This window comes from Sprattus sprattus (assembly GCF_963457725.1).
Source record: "Sprattus sprattus genome assembly, chromosome: 1".
Classification (NCBI taxonomy): Eukaryota; Metazoa; Chordata; class Actinopteri; order Clupeiformes; family Clupeidae; genus Sprattus; species Sprattus sprattus.
The window spans coordinates 60,553,332-60,572,563 of NC_137920.1; the positions used below are offsets into that span (position 1 = coordinate 60,553,332).

At 41.1% G+C, this 19,232-nt stretch overlaps 1 protein-coding gene across 1 annotated transcript in view; it reads left to right on the top strand.

The window, feature by feature from the left end:
• LOC308361475 (relaxin receptor 2-like) overlaps positions 1 to 17,852 on the top strand; it is a gene marked incomplete at both ends in the record, with an annotated part of 26,863 nt that extends 9,011 nt beyond the window's left edge. The window contains 13 exons of the mRNA XM_080833833.1: positions 284 to 355; positions 1,065 to 1,136; positions 3,837 to 3,908; positions 5,141 to 5,215; positions 11,495 to 11,566; positions 12,357 to 12,428; positions 12,584 to 12,655; positions 12,770 to 12,841; positions 13,061 to 13,132; positions 13,425 to 13,654; positions 15,773 to 16,183; positions 16,931 to 17,149; positions 17,587 to 17,852. Of these exons, the coding sequence (XP_080689959.1) occupies positions 284 to 355; positions 1,065 to 1,136; positions 3,837 to 3,908; positions 5,141 to 5,215; positions 11,495 to 11,566; positions 12,357 to 12,428; positions 12,584 to 12,655; positions 12,770 to 12,841; positions 13,061 to 13,132; positions 13,425 to 13,654; positions 15,773 to 16,183; positions 16,931 to 17,149; positions 17,587 to 17,852 (1,777 nt within the window). The remainder of the gene's footprint in view (positions 1 to 283; positions 356 to 1,064; positions 1,137 to 3,836; positions 3,909 to 5,140; positions 5,216 to 11,494; positions 11,567 to 12,356; positions 12,429 to 12,583; positions 12,656 to 12,769; positions 12,842 to 13,060; positions 13,133 to 13,424; positions 13,655 to 15,772; positions 16,184 to 16,930; positions 17,150 to 17,586) is intronic.
• Positions 17,853 to 19,232: the final 1,380 nt, after the last annotated feature.

A 19,232-nucleotide genomic window follows, 5' to 3' on the forward strand; every position in this document is an offset into this window, starting at 1 on the left:
AGTCCTGTCTCCTATTTGAATAAAGCAATCAGGCTAATGGCATGCAGATGAAGACATTTGTTTTTGTCAGGCTCACTCAAACAGGCTCCCTTAAAACAAGAGAGAGAAGGAGAGAATACACATTTATTTCTGACATAACTATCTTTTTTTTTCTCACAACAAGGTCACAAGAGGGGCAGTTCACTTAATGGGCCATTGCATTACATTACATTTCATCAATATGTTGTATAGACTATGTGTGTGCTATAATTAAGATATCATTTTATAATTTCTCTCCTAAAAGGTTTCTTCAGAACAACAGGATACAGACAGTTTCAAACCATGCCTTCAGTGGACTATACACACTCAAAAGACTGTGAGTCACTTCCCAATCCTTGTGCTTTATAGAGATTCAGGGAGAAACAGACGTAATTTGCTTTATTAACTGGTAGCCTTGTTGCTTTGTTTCAGCTGTTTCACTTTATGTGTATCAAATTAATTTTAGATTTGTTCAGATGATATGGGAATTTATCTGGTATATATCAGGCTAGGAGAATTTCAACGGACACAGTGCAGGATCATTTAAAGCTAAATGCACAATTCTCAGTCATTGCTTTGCTTTTACCAAAAATACAATTTTGCCTGACCAATGTTCTCATGAAACATATTGAATGTTCTGGTACTCAGTCTGATGCTGTTATGTGAATGTGACTTTTATTTAGAGGTTCATTGTGTATGTGTACAGAGGAAGGCTGTTTTAAATTAATTTTTTCGAGTAGGCCCTGGCCTAGGGTTAGGTCGGTTGAGCCTTTTATTTTGTGTGTGGTTTGGTTTTGTCTACTCTCCAATTTCCACTGTATTGTGGAATTTACCTCTGCTTGAATAATGTTCTGTGTGGTCATCTTTTCATCTAATCTTTGGAAATCGATTAGTCTCGGTGAATGTGCCATGCTAAAGGACACATCTTTGTGTAACGCTGCCTCAGACTGAGCTGATACATTGTCACACAAATTGGAAATATGTGTCCTGCAGATTTAGTTCAGCTGCCAGTAACCTTTAACTGAACTGAACATGTGCTTCTGCAGGTATCTCGATCAGAACTACATCACCTCCCTTAGTCCTGGGATGTTCCGAGACCTCCAGAATCTAAGCTGGCTGTAAGTTAATCGCCACGTATTCCAGTCATGCCCCAGACACTCCTTGTTTTCTCTGTTACTGGTTGAGGGCTGCTGTCAAACATGATCAGATAAGGCTCAGGGCCTCATTTACTAACAGAAATGCCCCCACTTCAGGCGTCATTTCTGCGCAAATTGTGGATTAAGACATGGAACTGTATTTACAAAGGCGGCGCACTTGAGTAAAAATGCAGATTGCCCGCTACTGGGATGGTATAAGGCAGGGGCGGAGTGGGACACAAAAATCCACCGGGACAATTCTGACTGCACCGGCCCACCACCGGCCCATAACGTGCCCACAACGTGCCCACAACTGGCCCAACCCGCATCCCCTCCACCTCCCATATATCAACTACAGAAACAAACGGGCGGCTTTTGATCATTATTGTTAGATTTATAGTTGATGTGTGGGTGACAGACATGACAGTGACAGTGTATTTGTATATACTTATGGAAATACGTTTTGATGCACTTTCCTCCAGCATCCGCCTCTTTTTCAGTCTGGCCTTTTTGCCCCCTCCTTTCTCCTTTCTCTTATGTCCCTCCATCAGGCCCGCTTCACCTGCTATCTCTCCCCGATAGCCGCTAATTTATCTCCCTAGGTTCACTTGATAAAGGCAGAACGATACGCATTTCCCATGATGCTTTGCACCGACTATTCTACATTCAACAAAAAAAAAACGAATTAAATCGCTGGCCAATTTATATTTGTGGTCATGAAAGTAATGGAGCGTCTGAATAAAAAGAATTACATCAATATATGAGGCTAAACAAAAATCAGAAGGTTGGATTGATGGGAGTGAGTTTGACACACACCATAGGTGTGATGTACAGAGACAAATAGTCCTATAAATACTGGTTGGACTGCTTAATCTTGTAACTCTGGGAGAAATTAGAGACTTTCCCGGGACCAGGATTTCACGTATATTCAAATGGGCCGTATATTGATGCGACGGCTGCGAAGGCCGGCCTGCAGGCTGGTTCTCGAGAGATTATTGGCCTACCGGCCGACCGGGAAAAATCCCGGTGCTCCCGATGGCCACTCCGCCCCTGGTATAAGGGAAAGTGGGTGTTGGGAGATGGGAGGAGATGCGTTAAGTGCGCCTAATTATGTATAAGTCACGAAACAAGAGGTGTTTAAGCATGATATATCAGCTGCTAAATGAAAACTGTGCGTGCGATAAATTTGACACAACTTCAGTTGACATCAGTTGACTCAACTTATATTAACATTTATTCAATCAATAATTTATGAATAAAAATTGGTTTATTTATTAAAATAATTCATAGAGCGCTCCCAAAAGCTAAGTTTGCTGGAACCACAAGCTCTAATTCTAATTCTCACTCATCATCCATGGTGGCAGGAACACGCAGGCCCTTTCTTCTCTATTTTAGGGGCACGCTATTAACACTAATGGGCGGGGTAAGGCGCTGATTACGCGACGAGGTTCTTGTTTGATAAATACGACACAAAATGCGGAAACACACTGTGTGCTATATGCGGTTTGGCAAAGGCGCTGATTACTCTGCGCTCGCAAATGTTAGTAAATGAGGCCCTCAGTGCTGTACGTCATTCAGGGCCTGCACCTAGAGCTATTGGTTCCGGAGGTTACAGCAATTTAGCTTTTGGGAGCGCTCTATGAATAATTTTAATAAATTAACCAATTTTTATTAATAAATTATTGATTGAATAAATGTTAATATAAGTTGAGTCAACTGATGTCAACTGAAGTTGTGTAATTTATCGCACGCATAGTTTTCATTTAGCAGCTGATATATCAGGCTTTAATACCTCTTGTTACCTGACTTACATAATTAGGCGCACTTAACGCATCTCCTCCCATCTCCCAACACCCACTTTCCCTTATACCATCCCAGCAGATCAGTGGAGTGTGTAATATGGTGCATGAACTGAGTGTGATTGTGTTTGAATGTTCGTGCAGAAACCAGCAAAAGGATCAGGGTTTAGGGATCAGGGTGCAAGGTTTACGCTGTTGTAGACTGCCTGCCAAAAGGAGGATTTGTTGATTTGTGTGTGTGTGTGTCTGTCAGTATGTGTGTCTTAAAGACTCTCAAAAAATCAAAAAAGTATGTGAGCTTGGCTAGAAGGGCTGATTTTGATCAAGAGATTAATGTCTGAGGGTGAGGAACTCATCACACTGTCAGTTTTATTAAATATTGAAATGTATTCCATTAAAGACCAAGCAAGATAAGGATGATTTGCTAACAGTAAGAAATAAAATGAACGTGATGAATAATGGCTGGATGATGAAAAACAAATGACATTTTCCATAAACATTAGGAAAGAGTTAGAAATGTAAATTATTCATGTTAACATAGTCTGTCTCATGCCTTGTCCATTAAACATCAGATTTATCTTCTGCATTAAAAATGCCACATAGCTTGGCGACCAGGATAAATTGTCCATCTCTACTGATGAATCCATTGCAATTAATTGTAACACTTACAGGAGGTGCAGAGTAGACTTACAAATCAATGATAGGCCTGGCGGGAAAGACGACAGAGATAAATAAATGTCTCAAAGAAGTCTGACTAAGCTGCTGTAGGCTCTCAATTTTCAGGATATTGATGAAATATTGGACATTCCTCTTCGGTGAATAATTAAAACTGTAATTTTTAAAGGTTGTAAAACATTCTCAATGCTGTGCTGTTATTTTTTAGAATTTTGGATCACAACCCTTTAAAGACAATATCCGAGGACACATTCATCGGGCTGGAGTCTTTGTATTTCCTGTGAGTATCAGCGGACATTGAAAGCAAATTCAATTCAGTTACACACGACACCATTAACAAGGACTGCAGTCCCCATTAAATCTGAAGTTCAAAGCAAATGTGTTCAATTCAAAGGTGATGTAAAGCCATAGGACAACCATCATCTATAAACGGAAGCGAAATATTAAGTAGTCTCAGAAAAATGTAATTTCTTATCGGGTTTTCATTTATAAAAAAATTGCATGATATACCCCGAGAGCCAATTTGGTCCTCTCCTTTTCAAAATGGCCCAAGGCACTCCTCATCTGACCGTCCTTGATGAGATTTTTTTCAGCAGAATGAAGAGGTTGAGAGGGGGAGAGAATAAAGGACAGACTCTCAGCCCTCAGAGCCTCGCTTTTTCATTCTTTTCATTTTGCTCTCAATACAACTTTCTCTGGCTCTGCTCCTGTGACCTCTGATTATGGATTTCTTAAAGGTTATGTTTTAAACATATCTGCATTTACAGGACTGTAATGTGCACAGCTAAAGATGGGGTATTGTGTCTGCATTTAACTCAAGATAATTTAGTTTCTTACCTTCTTATTGGTTTAATCTGGTTTACAGTTTATAGACATCTGGATGCAGTTTTTTCACACAACACCTGCACATCAAAGGTCCACACAGGTCATATCATTACCCAACAAACACTACAGTGTTGTCCATAGCTCCAAACAAGCCATCACAGTCACACCTTCTCACAAACAAGGCACTCCTTTTGATTGTACTTTCCTCGCTTTTCCAATTACACATTCCAAGTTGTAAGATCATTCAACCAATTCAAACTTGCTTGCCACAACACTTTTGACAAACCGCTACACAGTTTAGCACTTGAGCTAAATGGAATGGAAATGGAAATAAGCCCTAGTGACTAGTGACTATGTTTATGGCAGAGATAGTGACACACACACACTCTGAATTCTGCATTTTACCCATCCAGTAGTGATACACACAGTTAAGAACACTAACCCGGAGCAGTGAGCTGCCATTGGCGGCGCCCGGGGAGCAGTGATCGGGGTTAGGTGCTTTGCTCAAGGGCACCTCAGCCGTGGATGTGGGCATGGGAGAACAGTGATTTTAACTAACTCTAAATAACTAACTGAAATGAATTGCAACCACACAGGCCATATGTAATCTCAAATGCTTCAGCAGAATGAAGAATGGGTCACTTAAGGGTATGTTTGTGAGCTAATGATATTTGTGTTTTCCTCCAGGTCCCTTGTGAACACGTCTCTCACACAACTGCCTGAGTCAAGCCTGTGCGGCCACATGCCCTTCCTCAGCTGGCTGTAAGTACTGCTCTTCTCCATCATATGTTAGACTGCTCCTCACTAGCATATGTTAAACTGCTTGACCTCTGCATTCAGATATTTCTCTTATAATTATTGTGAAACTTGTTAACCACAACTGGAGTCAGATGCAATTTTCCAAAGTTCCAAGTTTCCAACTAATTTTATGTCCCTATAAACTTTGTGTTTTGTTTCTCTGAGAACTATTTTCACCTCCTCCAGTAGACTTAGGGCATTTAGATTTTCATTTTTTGATAAATGAAAAACAGTCCGAACCACTTACCCCATTACATATGACTGTGTTTAATCTACAAGGGTCACTGCAGTAATCGCTCTCTCTTTCTCTCTGTCTCTGCCTCTGCCTCTCTCTCGGGACACAACCCCTGGGATTCCCTGGGGCACAAAGATCACGCTTAAGCATAGTAATAGACTTATGCTGTGACGCCGTGTCTTTGTGGAGTCTTATCTGATTTTATTTTCTCAATTAAAACAATAATAGCGTAAAGCTATCGCTACATCTTCATCAAATGGCTGTCAACTCAGTATACAAGCCTGAGGTGATGCAGAAAGCTTAGGAACAGAACAGGATTTATGGACAGTATTTATAGACAGAGAACGTTTTCCAATGGATAGGGACTTCTATCAAAGCACTGTTTTTATAACTGCACTTCCTCTGTAATGTCTGTTGCCAAAGAAATCATCATTTTATTGCCTGTTTTATGACTCTGGGAGTAGGCGGTGTTGATGTTGATGTAGCTGCTTTGGCCATATTATCTGGTACAGTGCCCACTAAATACAGGGAGATTGGAGATGTTTTTTTCCTCTCTTTCATATTCAGTGTGGTTTCTGATAGAGGATGTTGTCTTTGTGAAATATCTGGAAAAGGTCTCATTGTCAGAAGTAAGTATTTGACCTGGTGATTAGAATGCTGTTCAGAATGTAATGGAGAGAGAAATGAGATTTGGTGATTTAGTCGTTCGGTAGTGGATGTCTCATCCAATGTTCACGCCATGTCTTCCTTTAATGGAAAGAACCTAGCTTATTTGAGAGGAGCTCGAATTTAGATTCTTCACCATTAGTTTATCAGCACAGACACATACACCCACACCCACACCCACAAACTACATGCCAATTGTTATCAGAAGAGCACTTAACACAAAAATAAAAATAAACTTAACGAATATAAATTGAACTCATAATAACACAGAGAGAATCAAAATGATCAGAAACACTATGATGACTTTGTGTACTCTAATAATGCACTTACCATTCATTCATTGGTAAACTGAATGTCTGATTGCACCAATGCAGTCCATTTTCTATCCAAGTGAGACCTTTCTTTTTATATGTGAAAGTAATGCTTTGAAAGCGGATGAACTGAGTTTGATTCGCAATTGCTGGAGATTGTCAGTGAGTCGCTTTGGATAAAAGCATCTACTAAATACCTGACCTTTACCTGTAAAGTGGACTCATTTTCGCAATCCTCAAAGGATGCTCTCTGAAGCTAAAACTGTGTGATGGCAATCAGGAATGAGCTGATGACGGAACGAGGCTCGGCACAAGAGGAAAGACCACGTGCTGCTCAAATCAATCTCCATTGGCTCTGTGGGAGAAGTGTGTTTAGGGATAAAGAGTTTCTCCGTCCTGCCTGGTCAACATGACTTACTGCAGACAGCCTGAGACTTTTCTGTGGCATAGCACTGGTACTTTGCTAGTGATAGGTGAGAAATCACCCTAAGTTACTTCAGGACTCCGGAGTTGTCAATAAGTATATTTATTCAACAAGAACAATTGCAATCGGGCTCACTCACAAAACGAGGATGAGAAGTGAAGCAATTTCACTTAGGAACCACAAGGTTTATATGCTTAGATTTGTCTAATGCTGACGCCGTAAGTGTAAGAAATCATAGTCAAAACAAGGTTCTCGTCCGAGCTTCTTGCACATTCACAAGGTTAAGGAAACAATAAATGGCGCCAGTGAATCAAGTTACATATAATACATAGAGACACAGAAAAGCCATGTCTCTGAAAAAAGAAAAGCATATTAGATCATGATTAAAATAAGGCACTTGATTCATATATTCTTATGTTATTAAGTGTTTGTAAATAATCTCCATCAGCTAGAAATGGGCTTTCTCAGTGAGAGATCGGCAAAGGAAGAGAGAGCTTGCTTTTCTTTCATTGAGCTGTCCAGTTGAATGATCAGGGAGTAGCAGCATTGGCATGTGTCTGCTCTTGTTATCTCTTCTCACAATTTTCACTGGATTTTACTGGGCATCTTTTGTTCTCCTCCCATCAAACACACACCCAGTGTCTCACCCAGTGTCTCTGCTGTCTGAGGGACTGTTGGATTTGTTTGTGGTAATAAACATTGAGTAGTCGGATAGGGCCATCTTCATTCTCGTTGAATGTGGTATCTGACAGGGACTTTTTCTATACTTATCCAAGCACAGATTAGGATTCAGATGCAGATGCCAAACCACCATCTGCTTGTTCAGCTAGCAGTGCTGTGGCGAACTGACTCTTCATCATGGCGGCAGCTACTGGGCATCTGGTGTGGGTGCTAGCTCTACCGTCACGATGCTGGCCTCAGGACAGCATGGCAGGGTTTTCGTAATGAAGGTTTTATAGTGCTGTCCTTTCATAAGCGCTTTACAGTTTTTTTTACAATCGTTTTGACACTTGTGTTGGTGCAATTTCAAAACCCTTCGCTTATTCACCATATCAGTAAACTTTTGCTTTAGCTCTTGCCAGCATTCTCTCCAAAGTGCTAGAAAGATTAATCCTTGACAGGATAAGTGAATTCATAACCACCACTGACAATCAGTTTGGCTTTAAGCCCAAGCATAGTACCGACCTATGTATTTATGCTCTGAAAGAAGCAATAGACACATATAGAAGGCAGGGATCTACTATGCTTATAGGGTTTATTGATGCATCCAAAGCATTTGACCGCGTCAACCACTTTAAGCTGTTTAGTAAGCTCAAGCTTCGGGGTGTTCCCAGTAGCTTAGTACGCATCCTAGCTTACTGGTATGCAAACCAGAGCATGAGTGTAAGATGGGGGAACATCTTTTCTACCCCTTTTAAATTTGGGAACGGGGTCCGGCAGGGGGGTATATTATCCCCAGCCCTTTTCAATATCTATATGGACGACCTTTCCAGGCAGCTGGGGGAATGCAGTACAGGTTGTATGATAGGTGATTCCCTGGTCAACCACTTTATGTATGCAGACGACCTAGCTATACTATCCCCGAGTACAGGTGGGTTTCAACAGCTGCTTAACATCTGTACTAATTATGGGGTCGATTTTGATGTTAAATATAATGCCAAGAAGAGTGTGGTAATGGTCTGTAGAACTAAGGAGGACATGGATATTAAGTTTCCTGCCTTTCATCTGTCTGGGCAAGCTCTGGGGGTGTCCAATAGTACCAAATACTTAGGGCACATTATCACAGACACATTGGAGGATGATGCTGACATGTTTAGACAGAGGAGATTGCTCTATGTCCAAGCTAACATGTTGGTTAGAAAATTCCACCACTGTACATATGATGTAAAAATTAATTTGTTTAGAGCCTACTGCACCCCTCTCTATAGCTCCACTCTGGGTGAATTACAAGAAGGAGAGCTTGCGTAAATTGAAAGTAGCCTATAATGACTGTCTTAGGATACTCCTGAAGAAACCCAGGAGTACTAGAGCCAGTCAGCTGTTCTGTAATGCGGGTCTAACCACCTTCATGGCCTTGCTGAGGAACCTTACTTTTAAGTTTATGTGTCGGCTGGACCGCTCTTCAAATGTTATAATTGATCTGATGACAGACCCTGGCCGCAGCTCTGTCAAGTACACATCTAAGATTTGGGAACACTGGCATAAGTGCCTTTTTTAGCCCTTCTTTCCTTGTGTATTTATATATATATATTTATGATTGTATGTATGTATATTTATATGTAATTTATTGATTTTATGTATTGTACATCTTCCATGTGGGCCATGAGCCTGTAATAAAGTTTATTATTTTGCATTGTCTTGATATAAAATGCATCCAACGTTCACTTAAATTGATGAATGAAGTTCACGAAATTAATGAATGCCTCTCTCAGTGTTCACCACCAGCTAACTCTATACAACTACAGCAAATCTTGCAGACAAGATGCTCTGTTCAACACCGTTAACTCTCAGTTCAAAACCTGACAGATTTTATATCACTGTTGATGTAGAAAGTGCTGTATTTTGAGAGACAAATGTTTGAAATATAACATATTAGTCTGATTTCAGCAGAAAATGTATTCCATTATTTTGTTTGCAGCTTTGTTGCCATCTATACAAAAGCGGTCATAGTTGCATTGAAATATGCATGTATACAGGCAGTTATCACAAAAGACATTTTTCCATTTTTACTGTTGCATGTGTCAATCATGGGGTAATCAGTGAAAGTGATCCAAGGATGCAATTACAGGAAATGTATCAAACTCATTAGTAGTCTGTTCAGTATTGTGGCAGGCAAACCCTCTGATCAAAACGTTTGTTCTCTCTGTGTCATTTTTTCTGCTTGGCTTGAGAAAAGGGACCTGACATATTGTAGGGTGGACTGGATATCCTAAAGATTTTTTCTAAAGTTTCAAGGAAAAGGAGAATGTCTATTACACGTATTGCATTGGGAATGTAAAGCATCTGTGCATTATATGTAGTAGACACTATGATGCTATAGTGTAGCACAGAAATTGAAATATATAGCTGCTATTTATTTGTTTGTTTGGGATTACAGCATGAACTGTCATACTTTTTTGCAATGCAATACTAATCTATGCAGAAGTACAAGAAACGGCAACACATATACAGTGCTGTTTGAAAGTATGTGAGTTTGTGAGTTTTCTGTTGTTGTACCATGATTTTCCTATTTTATCATCACCAGTTTTCCACATATGAAATTTCAGGTTTGTGTTTATCAATTGCATGTACTTGTTTAGAGGGAATTGTGTGAGTAGCCAAAAAACTACATGAAACATGGAATTAGTGTATGTGCAAAAGTAAGTGAATCCCCAGCTGCATTGGTAAAGTCAAGTAGGTAACAGATTCAGGTGAAACACATTTGGGTGCTAAATTAGTCAATGAGGCAAACAAATCAAATGAGACATCCTTAGGAAAAGGGTTGGGCAATCCAGATTAAAAGAGAGAGGAGAGCCAGAGACACTTGGACAAACCAGAGGCCTTCTGAAAGTCCATACTCTGGACAGATGAGTCCAAGATAGAATTATTTGGTCACAATCAAAACCGCTTTGTTTGGAGAAAACAAACACTACATCCCAAGAAAAGAACCTCCTCCCAACAGTGAAGCTTGGTGGTGGAAATTCAAAGGTCTGGGGCTGCATTTCTGCTTTTGGACTATTGCCCAGGGAAACATAAATTCCTAGGCCTTTCGACAAATTCTTGATCAGAATCAGGGATTTGAAGCTGGGCCGAAAATGGGTTCTGCAACAACCCAACGACCAAAAGCATATTAGCAAAATACCAAGGAATAGCTTAAAAGAAAGAGGATATGTACTCCCGATTGGCCTAGTCAAAGTCCAGACCTCAATCCAATAGAAATGTTGTGGCTAGACCTAAAACAGGCGGTACATGCCAGATGTCCTTTCAACCTTTCTCAACTGGCTGAATTCTGCAAGGAGTAGTGGGCAAAAATCCCAAACAGCAGATGCGAGAGACTGGTCAGTGGTTACAGAAAACGTTTGGTTGAAGTAATGGCTGCCAAAGGACATGTCACATTTTCAGTTTTTGTTAGATAAACCACTTTTGTTGAATAAATAATGAAAATACATAATTTGTCTTTGTTTGTGTCCATTACTTGGAAAGTCTGCTTTACAAATTGGTTTTTGGATGTACATTTAATAAGGTTATTTTACATTTATGTACAAATACAATGACCATGTCTGGAGGGTTCACAAACTTTCAAGCAGCACTGAATATATGCTTCAAGTTGTCTCTGTTTTGTAGTCCGTTGTGTTTTGAGTGACAAAGTAGTCTTTCTAGCCAGAGCATTTGCTATAGTTATGACAGCATAAGTCACTTTTGGGTGAAGTATAAAATGGTGTTGCAGGTGTACTGATGTGCTCAGCTGCATGTTTGGCACTGTGAAGAGTTTTGGTCATGGACATGGTATTGTGTGATTGTAAAACACGGTGCTATGACATTTTGTAGGCATTGATGTAGGGGATGAAGTTGTACTACATAGTTCATGTTTATGTTTTTTTGCTCCCATTGTGTTTTCTCCTGGTTAGGGATTTGACTGCAAACCACCTGGAGATGATATCTTACCTCTGGCTTATGGACTGCAGTAACCTCACAGTATTGTGAGTAGAGCTCAGATTGGGATCCGTGCTATGCTTGTACAATAATCCACCCCATATGTGTTTGTAGGAGTGTGTAGTTGCAATGTTTTTAGTGTGTGTGTGTGTGTGTGTGTGTGTGTGTGTGTGTGTGTGGGTGGGTGTGTGTGTGTGTGTGTACCAACATATATGTAGCTACTAGCACTTGATCTCAGGTGGTTGCCTGTAAACATTTCTACAAATACATATATACACAATCTATGGTGCATTTCGGTGGATCCATGCCCATGTTGTGAGAGACCAGTAGGTTCTCCATGTTAGTTCTCTCTTCTGCTAGTTTCTGGAAAGGGGGGTAGTGAGCTCATTTGGCCCTCTGGAAAAGCAGCATCCACCCTGAATCCACCCTTGCCTTGTGCTGAGTCTTTGTGCCGACAGACAGAGGGATATAATAAGGCAGGATCTCTCTTTGTGTGACTCCTCAGTGTTAAGGTGTCATGATTACTATTATTCGCTGCTGTCTGCTGCAAGGTGGCAGACTGAGCAGGATGGGAGAGTGTTGTGTGTGTGTGTGTGCGTGTGTGGGGTGTGTGTGTGTGTGTGCGCGCCTGTGCTGTATTTTTTTTTTGTCTGTAATGGGTAATGGTCAATGTGCCCTAGCTAAAAAATTATAATCAGATAAATCGGAACTGAATCAAGGGAGAAAACTTGGTTTTGTGTATCAAATTATTTGTCTGTCAGAATCCATGTAATGTTGTCGGGGAGGACAATTGCAAACAACAAATTAATTACATTGTTATTATTTTCACCTCACCAGAACGCTGCGTGACAATAAGATCAAGACTCTTCCGGAAAATTCCTTACAGTCACTTTCAGAGTTAGCAGATCTGTAAGTCTGATTTAACAGTCAAATGGTTTAATCAAACTTGTCCTTTAGGCCTTCAGTGTTTTATTAAAAGGAGCTTGCAGATATCCATTTATTCATCACTTTAAAATGACCTTGCTGCAGAATTTCATTCTGTGGACCTGTTCTTTCGCTATCAGGGACTTGTCCGGTAACAGGATTTCGGTGCTGTCCAACAACACGTTTAAGAGTTTAAAAACTCTTCGCAACCTGTGAGTCTGAGGTGCACAACTGTTCATTTTGATGAGCGAAGATATTACCATTAAGTTTCCTCAAGAGGTTTTTGCATGGTAGTTCTTGTATTAACACTTGTTTGTTTGCCTCAGAAACATTTCCTACAATCCACTACATCACATCCATGCAGGTCACTTTGATCTTCTGATCCAGCTTGAATCCCTGTGAGTTACACATTTCGATTGTTGTAATTATAAAATATATATAAAATAATAAAATGAATGTGTTCATTACATACAAAGAAGACACATTCATTAAGCCCATGTGCATAAGAGATGTTATTATTAGATGCACATTATGTTTCTGATTAACTGTTTTGTCTTTCTCCCTTTAACAGTGTCCCTTTACATTATTGTTTCTTTGGCATCTCTCCCCATCTTTAGAGGGCTGAAAGACATCGAGATTCCAGATATCCACACCAACATGTTCCTTCACATGAAAAACCTTTCCAATATGTATGTGTCTCATTCTCATGTCTCAATTTTTTTTTTTTTTACATTTTTACAAAAAATATGCCACCTTCGAAACTGGTACCCAATTCTCTGTGTATTAAAAACAAGGGGATGACGTTTAGAAGTTGTATGCTTGCCTTTTACCTTTCCATGTTGGCTATATAATTGTTCCTTAGACATCCTGAACTTCACAGATTGTCATCCATGCTCGCCCTAAACTTCCTGTCTTTTACACAGTTTGGCACACATGCTCTCTCTCTTTTAGTTTCTGTTGATTTTGCGGTTTGTCTCTCAGATACTTCAAAGATTTCAAGTATTGCTCCTACGCCCCTCACGTGAGGGTGTGCGAGCCCAAATCAGACGGGATCTCCTCTTTTGAGGACCTGCTGGCCAACCTCATCCTGCGGGTGTCTGTCTGGGTCATCGCCTTCATCACCTGCTTCGGGAACCTCTTCGTCATCGGCATGCGCTCTTTCATCCAGGCGGAAAACAACCTGCATGCTGCCTGCATCAAAGTGCTATGTTGTGAGTTTAGACTGCGTACACACACACACACACACAAACACACACACACACAAACACACACACACACACACACACACACACACACACACACACACAAATATTGGATATGCACACAGGTGCACACGTGAAGTCAGTACTTCTCAGACCAAAATGTCACTTGCACTACTCTGTATAAAATGTGCTGTGTTGTCAGATGAATGTGAATTGCATGAGTACAGCTCTCTTTTAGATGAAAATGAATGAGATTGCAGCTATTGAAATGCAATCTTTTTCAAGTTGCCCGTTCTTCTGACTATGTACCTGTAGTTTTGCAAGGCCATTATAACAGAGATAGAGAGTGTAGTCCACGTGTGCATCAATGTTTATGCCGTATCTGCAGAGTACAATCATATTGAATGCAATCCAATTGAGTGCTTCACAGAAAAATGCTCTTTAACCAAGGGTCATACAGCCAGTATGAATGCACAATTCATTTATGAATTTATCCTTCCATGACACAGTTCTGGGGATTTACACACAGTAAGACCAGAGCTTAATCACACCATGACAAGACATTTCTCATCACCACAGCACCAAGCCTATCCTTTCCTGCCAGCAGCCACTTAGCTGTACCCTACTGAGCATTAGTATTGTGTCCTGCGCCCAGTACCTTGTGATCCAAGTTTATGATCCCTTTCAAAACAGCCTTCCGGATTATCCTGGGGAGATGCTTTAAGTAGCTAACCACTTTCCAGTAAGTCTGTGTGATGGTTCCTGAGCTAAGTTATGACACTGACTGTTTTTGAGAGTCCCTGGGAAGTGCTACATAGTGACCGGCGTAATGAATGGATAAAATGCAAAAAAGCCTTCCCACACAGTCACTTTAATCTGTTCAGTTTAATTCTCTGGTTAATGTATTATGTGGTGGTGGTGTTTCTGTAAAAAATAGGCTTTCTTAGAGTTGATTAAAAGGGGGTTAATCGAAATAGGCTCACAACTCAGATATCCTCAAATTCAAGTTTTATTGGAGTCAGAGCTTTTTCCCCCACTTTTGCTGAATGTTATTGGACCATGACAAGCTTGACAACTACGTCAGTTTTATTTGTAGGCTGTTTCTGGCGTGGTCCATGGTCTCTTCAGTTTCAAGTTACATTCCAGCTCTCTGTCAGCAGTAACCTCACCAGGCGTAATCACTTGGGTTGACACAGTGAGAGAGTTTATTTGTTCAGGTCAAGCTTATCAGTTGGTCAGGTGTTTGGATGTTTTACTGTCAAAAAGGCTTGATAGAATTGAGGTGCATGCCTCAGTCAACACCGATACATTTCACACACAAACCCCCTTGTTTATGTCAGTGGACAGAGTAATGACTTACTCATGGTATGTGAGAGGGACCTGTAGGCCTGCATGTTCACAATTGACCTGTCTCCGCAATTCATATTTTTAATATAGCCACTCAGCAGTTGCTTATCACCTACATCCACTTGCATTACAGTGGCTCTGCTTTAGCAGGGCTCACACTCTCAGCATCGACCCCATGACCTTGGCTGGATTAGAGAAAGCAGCAGCCGGACACAAGATTAATTCAGAACTTCTTGGCCCAATTAAGCGACCATTCATTAAGCAATCCACAATTCAAAATACAACAAAACAATTCCTCAAGAAAAGCCAATCCAAAGGTACCATTTAATATTCTCCCTTGGATTATAGGCCACATATAGAAGCTAATGAAGGAGAGAGATCATGCCCTGCAGACCTTTCTCAAGACTCTCCTGCCTCTCTTAGAAACAACCTAACAAAGAACATCCGGAAGAGTTAAAGCAAACTTGTTAGGTGTATACTCCTCTTTTACTAACCTGAAACTGCATCTTTTTACATTTGATCAAGTATTGATAACTCTTATCTTATTAATAACGACTGTTTATTGCTGTTCTGCATGTCAGTATCAAAGTATCAGGTGTCCATCAATAAATCAATTAAATTAAATGTTAACTCAGAACCAGCTGTCTCAGCTACTAAACACACTCAGCAGCTCCAAGAACAGGACATGCCTGATCTATGTGTGTGTGTGTGTGTGTGTTTGTGTGTGTGTGTGTGTGTGTGTGTCTGTATGTGTCTCATGTTTATTTGATACCCCTCCAGGTGCTGACTGTCTGATGGGGGTGTACCTCTTCTTTATCGGGGTGTATGACATGAAGTTCCGTGGCGCCTACAACCGCAACGCACTGCTGTGGATGGAGAGCGTGGAGTGCCGCACCATCGGCTTCCTGGCCATGCTCTCCACCGAGGTCTCCGTGCTGCTTCTCACCTACCTGACACTGGAGAAGTTCCTGGTCATTGTCTTCCCCTTCAACCACATGCGGCCTGGTAAACGGCAGACAGGCTTGGTCCTGGTATCCATTTGGCTACTGGGCTTCGTCATTGCTGCTGTGCCGCTGCTCAACGACGATGTCTTTGGCAACTTTTATGGCCGCAACGGCGTGTGCTTCCCCCTTCACTCTGACAGGCTGGAGAAGCCTACAGCCAAAGGGTACTCCACAGGGATATTCTTGGGTGAGTGAGGTGTGAGTGAGATGTCTGAATGGGTATTTTGTAGAGAGGGCTTTCATGTGTCACCTATTTAAGTCACCTTTATGCTTTAACCAAACGTGTAGAAGAGTTTGTCGTGTGTGAGAGAGAACATTTTCATTTATGTCTCTGTGTCTGTTTGTCTGTCTGTCTGTCTGTCTCTCTCTCTGTCTCTCTGTCTCTCTGTCTTTCATTTACATCTCTGTCTGTCTGTCTGTCTGTCTGTCTGTCTAACTGACTGTCTGACTGTGTGTGTGTGTGTGTGAGACACAGACAGACAGACAGACAGACAGACAGACAGACAGAGAGACAGACAGACAGACAGACAGAGAGACAGACAGACAGACAGACAGACAGACAGACAGACAGACAGACAGACAGACAGACAGACAGACAGACAGACAGACAGACAGACAGAGATGTAAATGAAAAGCTTCTCTCTCACACACGGCAAACTCTTCTGCACATTGGGTTAAAGCAGGGGTCTCAAACCCAGGGCTGCAGGTCAATTACGGCCCCCAAGCGATTTCATCCGCCCAGCAGGCTCCTCAGAATTAAAAATGAAAAAAAAGTTCCATTGATTTAAATGGCCCATCCCAACTCATTTGCAACGATTTGTTGTTTTGTGCTTGTAATTCACGTCATTCCGCAAGAAGTCATTTAACGTAATGGTAGTGTTCGAGAGTGAGTTTTGGTATTCATACCACTTATATTGTACTTATGTCCTCACAGGGCTGAACCTGTTGGCCTTCCTCATCATTGTGATGTCATACTCCAGCATGTTCTACTCCATCTATAAGACGGGCATCAACTCCATAGACCTGCGCAGCCGTCTGCACAGAGACGTTGCTGTGGCCAACCGCTTCTTCTTCATCGTGTTCTCTGACGCCCTCTGCTGGATCCCCATCTTCCTCGTCAAGGTGCTTTCCCTGCTGGAAGTGGAGATACCAGGCAAGCCAGAATAAAATAGTTTTTGTAGCTTAACGGGTAGAGCAAGGTGCACATTACTGGGATAAATTCCAGAGGAGCACAAATGCTGGCTAAATGTGTACATTTCATTACGTACTATGACTAGGTGACTATTAGACTGGAATGAGCTAATAAATAGGATAGGAAGAAACAAAGATATATGGATGAATGGAGATTAATGTAAAATTAGAAATCAGTAAAATAGCAGGACCTGACAGTAAGAGATTCAGAACAGGCTCACTCACTTGATATTACCAAATTAATTTTTTTTTTTTTAATGATTGTTTCTCTTTGAACATGTTCCTTAATCTGTGAATGAGGGGGCACACCACAAGACCTTCACAGAAACCATAATCTTACTTCACTGTAGTGTGGCAGTCTCTGACAGTGTATCAATGCAAGCGTGTTGCTCTCTCCAGGCACCATCAACTCCTGGATGGTGATCTTTGTGCTGCCCATCAACAGTGCCCTGAACCCCATCCTGTACACGCTGACCACCAGCTTCTTCCGGGAGCAAGTGGAGCTGCTGCTGTGCCGCTGGCAGCGCCAATCTGTCCCCAAGAAGGACCGCAAGAGCGTAACCAGCTCCACAATCTACATGGAGCCCTCACGCCAGACCTACTACCCGCCCAAGGGCTTCCTGCCCCGACAATCCCTCCCGTGTACGGATGCCCGTTACAGTTGACTCACGCGAGGATGAAGAGGGAAGAGGAAGATCACCAGTTGTCTCTGTTTTTGCTGTATTATTTGACATGGTTTGACTGTTTTTTATACACACTGGCAAGGGAAGTGATCTGACTGCCAGTCAGCTGGAATACTTATGTGCCACGTCACCTCTGGTTTGATGTTAACCTGCCAGTTGATGTCTGACTTTTGAACTATGACCCCGTCCTCTACCATCATCTTTCTCCCAACTGCTGCCATGGTAACAGTTGTGGGAGAAATGCTGAATTGCAGTAGTTCATCATACATTGTATGATTACTGTAGCAGGGACTGGGCTATATGCCATTGCTCTATATTACAAAGAGGCTCAAACATGATCTGAACTGAACACACAGTGTTTTTTTTTTGCGATTCAGGATTTGTCTTAAAGGCCCTGATTTATTTTGAAAAACATTACTTATCGAATGTAGAAAATGAACAAAGGTTGTCATTTTGCTTATTTGAACACTTTGGAGTTTCTGGAGCCGCCAGGTAGGTGGCTACTTTCTGCTGGACTATTCAGTAACTTATTTGCTGTCTTGCTTTGTTGCACTTGCTTGACGTTTGACTGTGTTAGGAAAATTGTTGACTTGCTAGTTTGTCATAAACAAAGTAAGCCAATTTAATTCTCGTTAGCGATGTTAGCAAGCTTGGACATTGATGCTAGTAATAAGTGCTCTCGGGTCGGCTTCTTTGTAATGTTATTGTGATAGCTATGTTGGCTAGCTTGCCAACAACTTAAATAGTAGCCCCCTATAGGCGGCTCCAGAAACTCTATAGTGTTACTTTAAAGATACTGTCCGGACTATACCTTGTTAGAAGATAATCTTAGGCATTTTTTCAGGTGATATAAAGTTTGCATGTTTTTGATCAAACTTTAGTAAAACAGGGCCTTACATGAATAGGAACATAAATGTTCGTCCTATGGATGTCCATGTTACACATTTTATTTGTGAGTTTACATTTGTAGCATTACTATTTATTAGAAATATTATGTCAGTGTTTCAAAATGTACATAAAGAACAGAAACACAATCCAGAGCTTTTATGTTTTCATGAATTGACAACACATCAGTAACATCATTAAAGTTCAGTTTAAAACAGTGGTAAGACTAACAGCTCTCCAGAGATCTCTGTTATGTCTATAATGTACTGATATACTCTCACCAGTCATTGCGGGGAGTGCCAAGGATATACATGTATGCATGCGTGCAGAAGCGTGAGCTATATGTACTCATTTGCATGCTATTTTATGTAAACAAATCTCTCACAATTTAAAAAGAAAGTGGAAATACTGGAGCCCTTGAACCAACCCCTGCATGCGTGTGAATATATGTGCTATGTGTGTGGAAGAATGTTCATG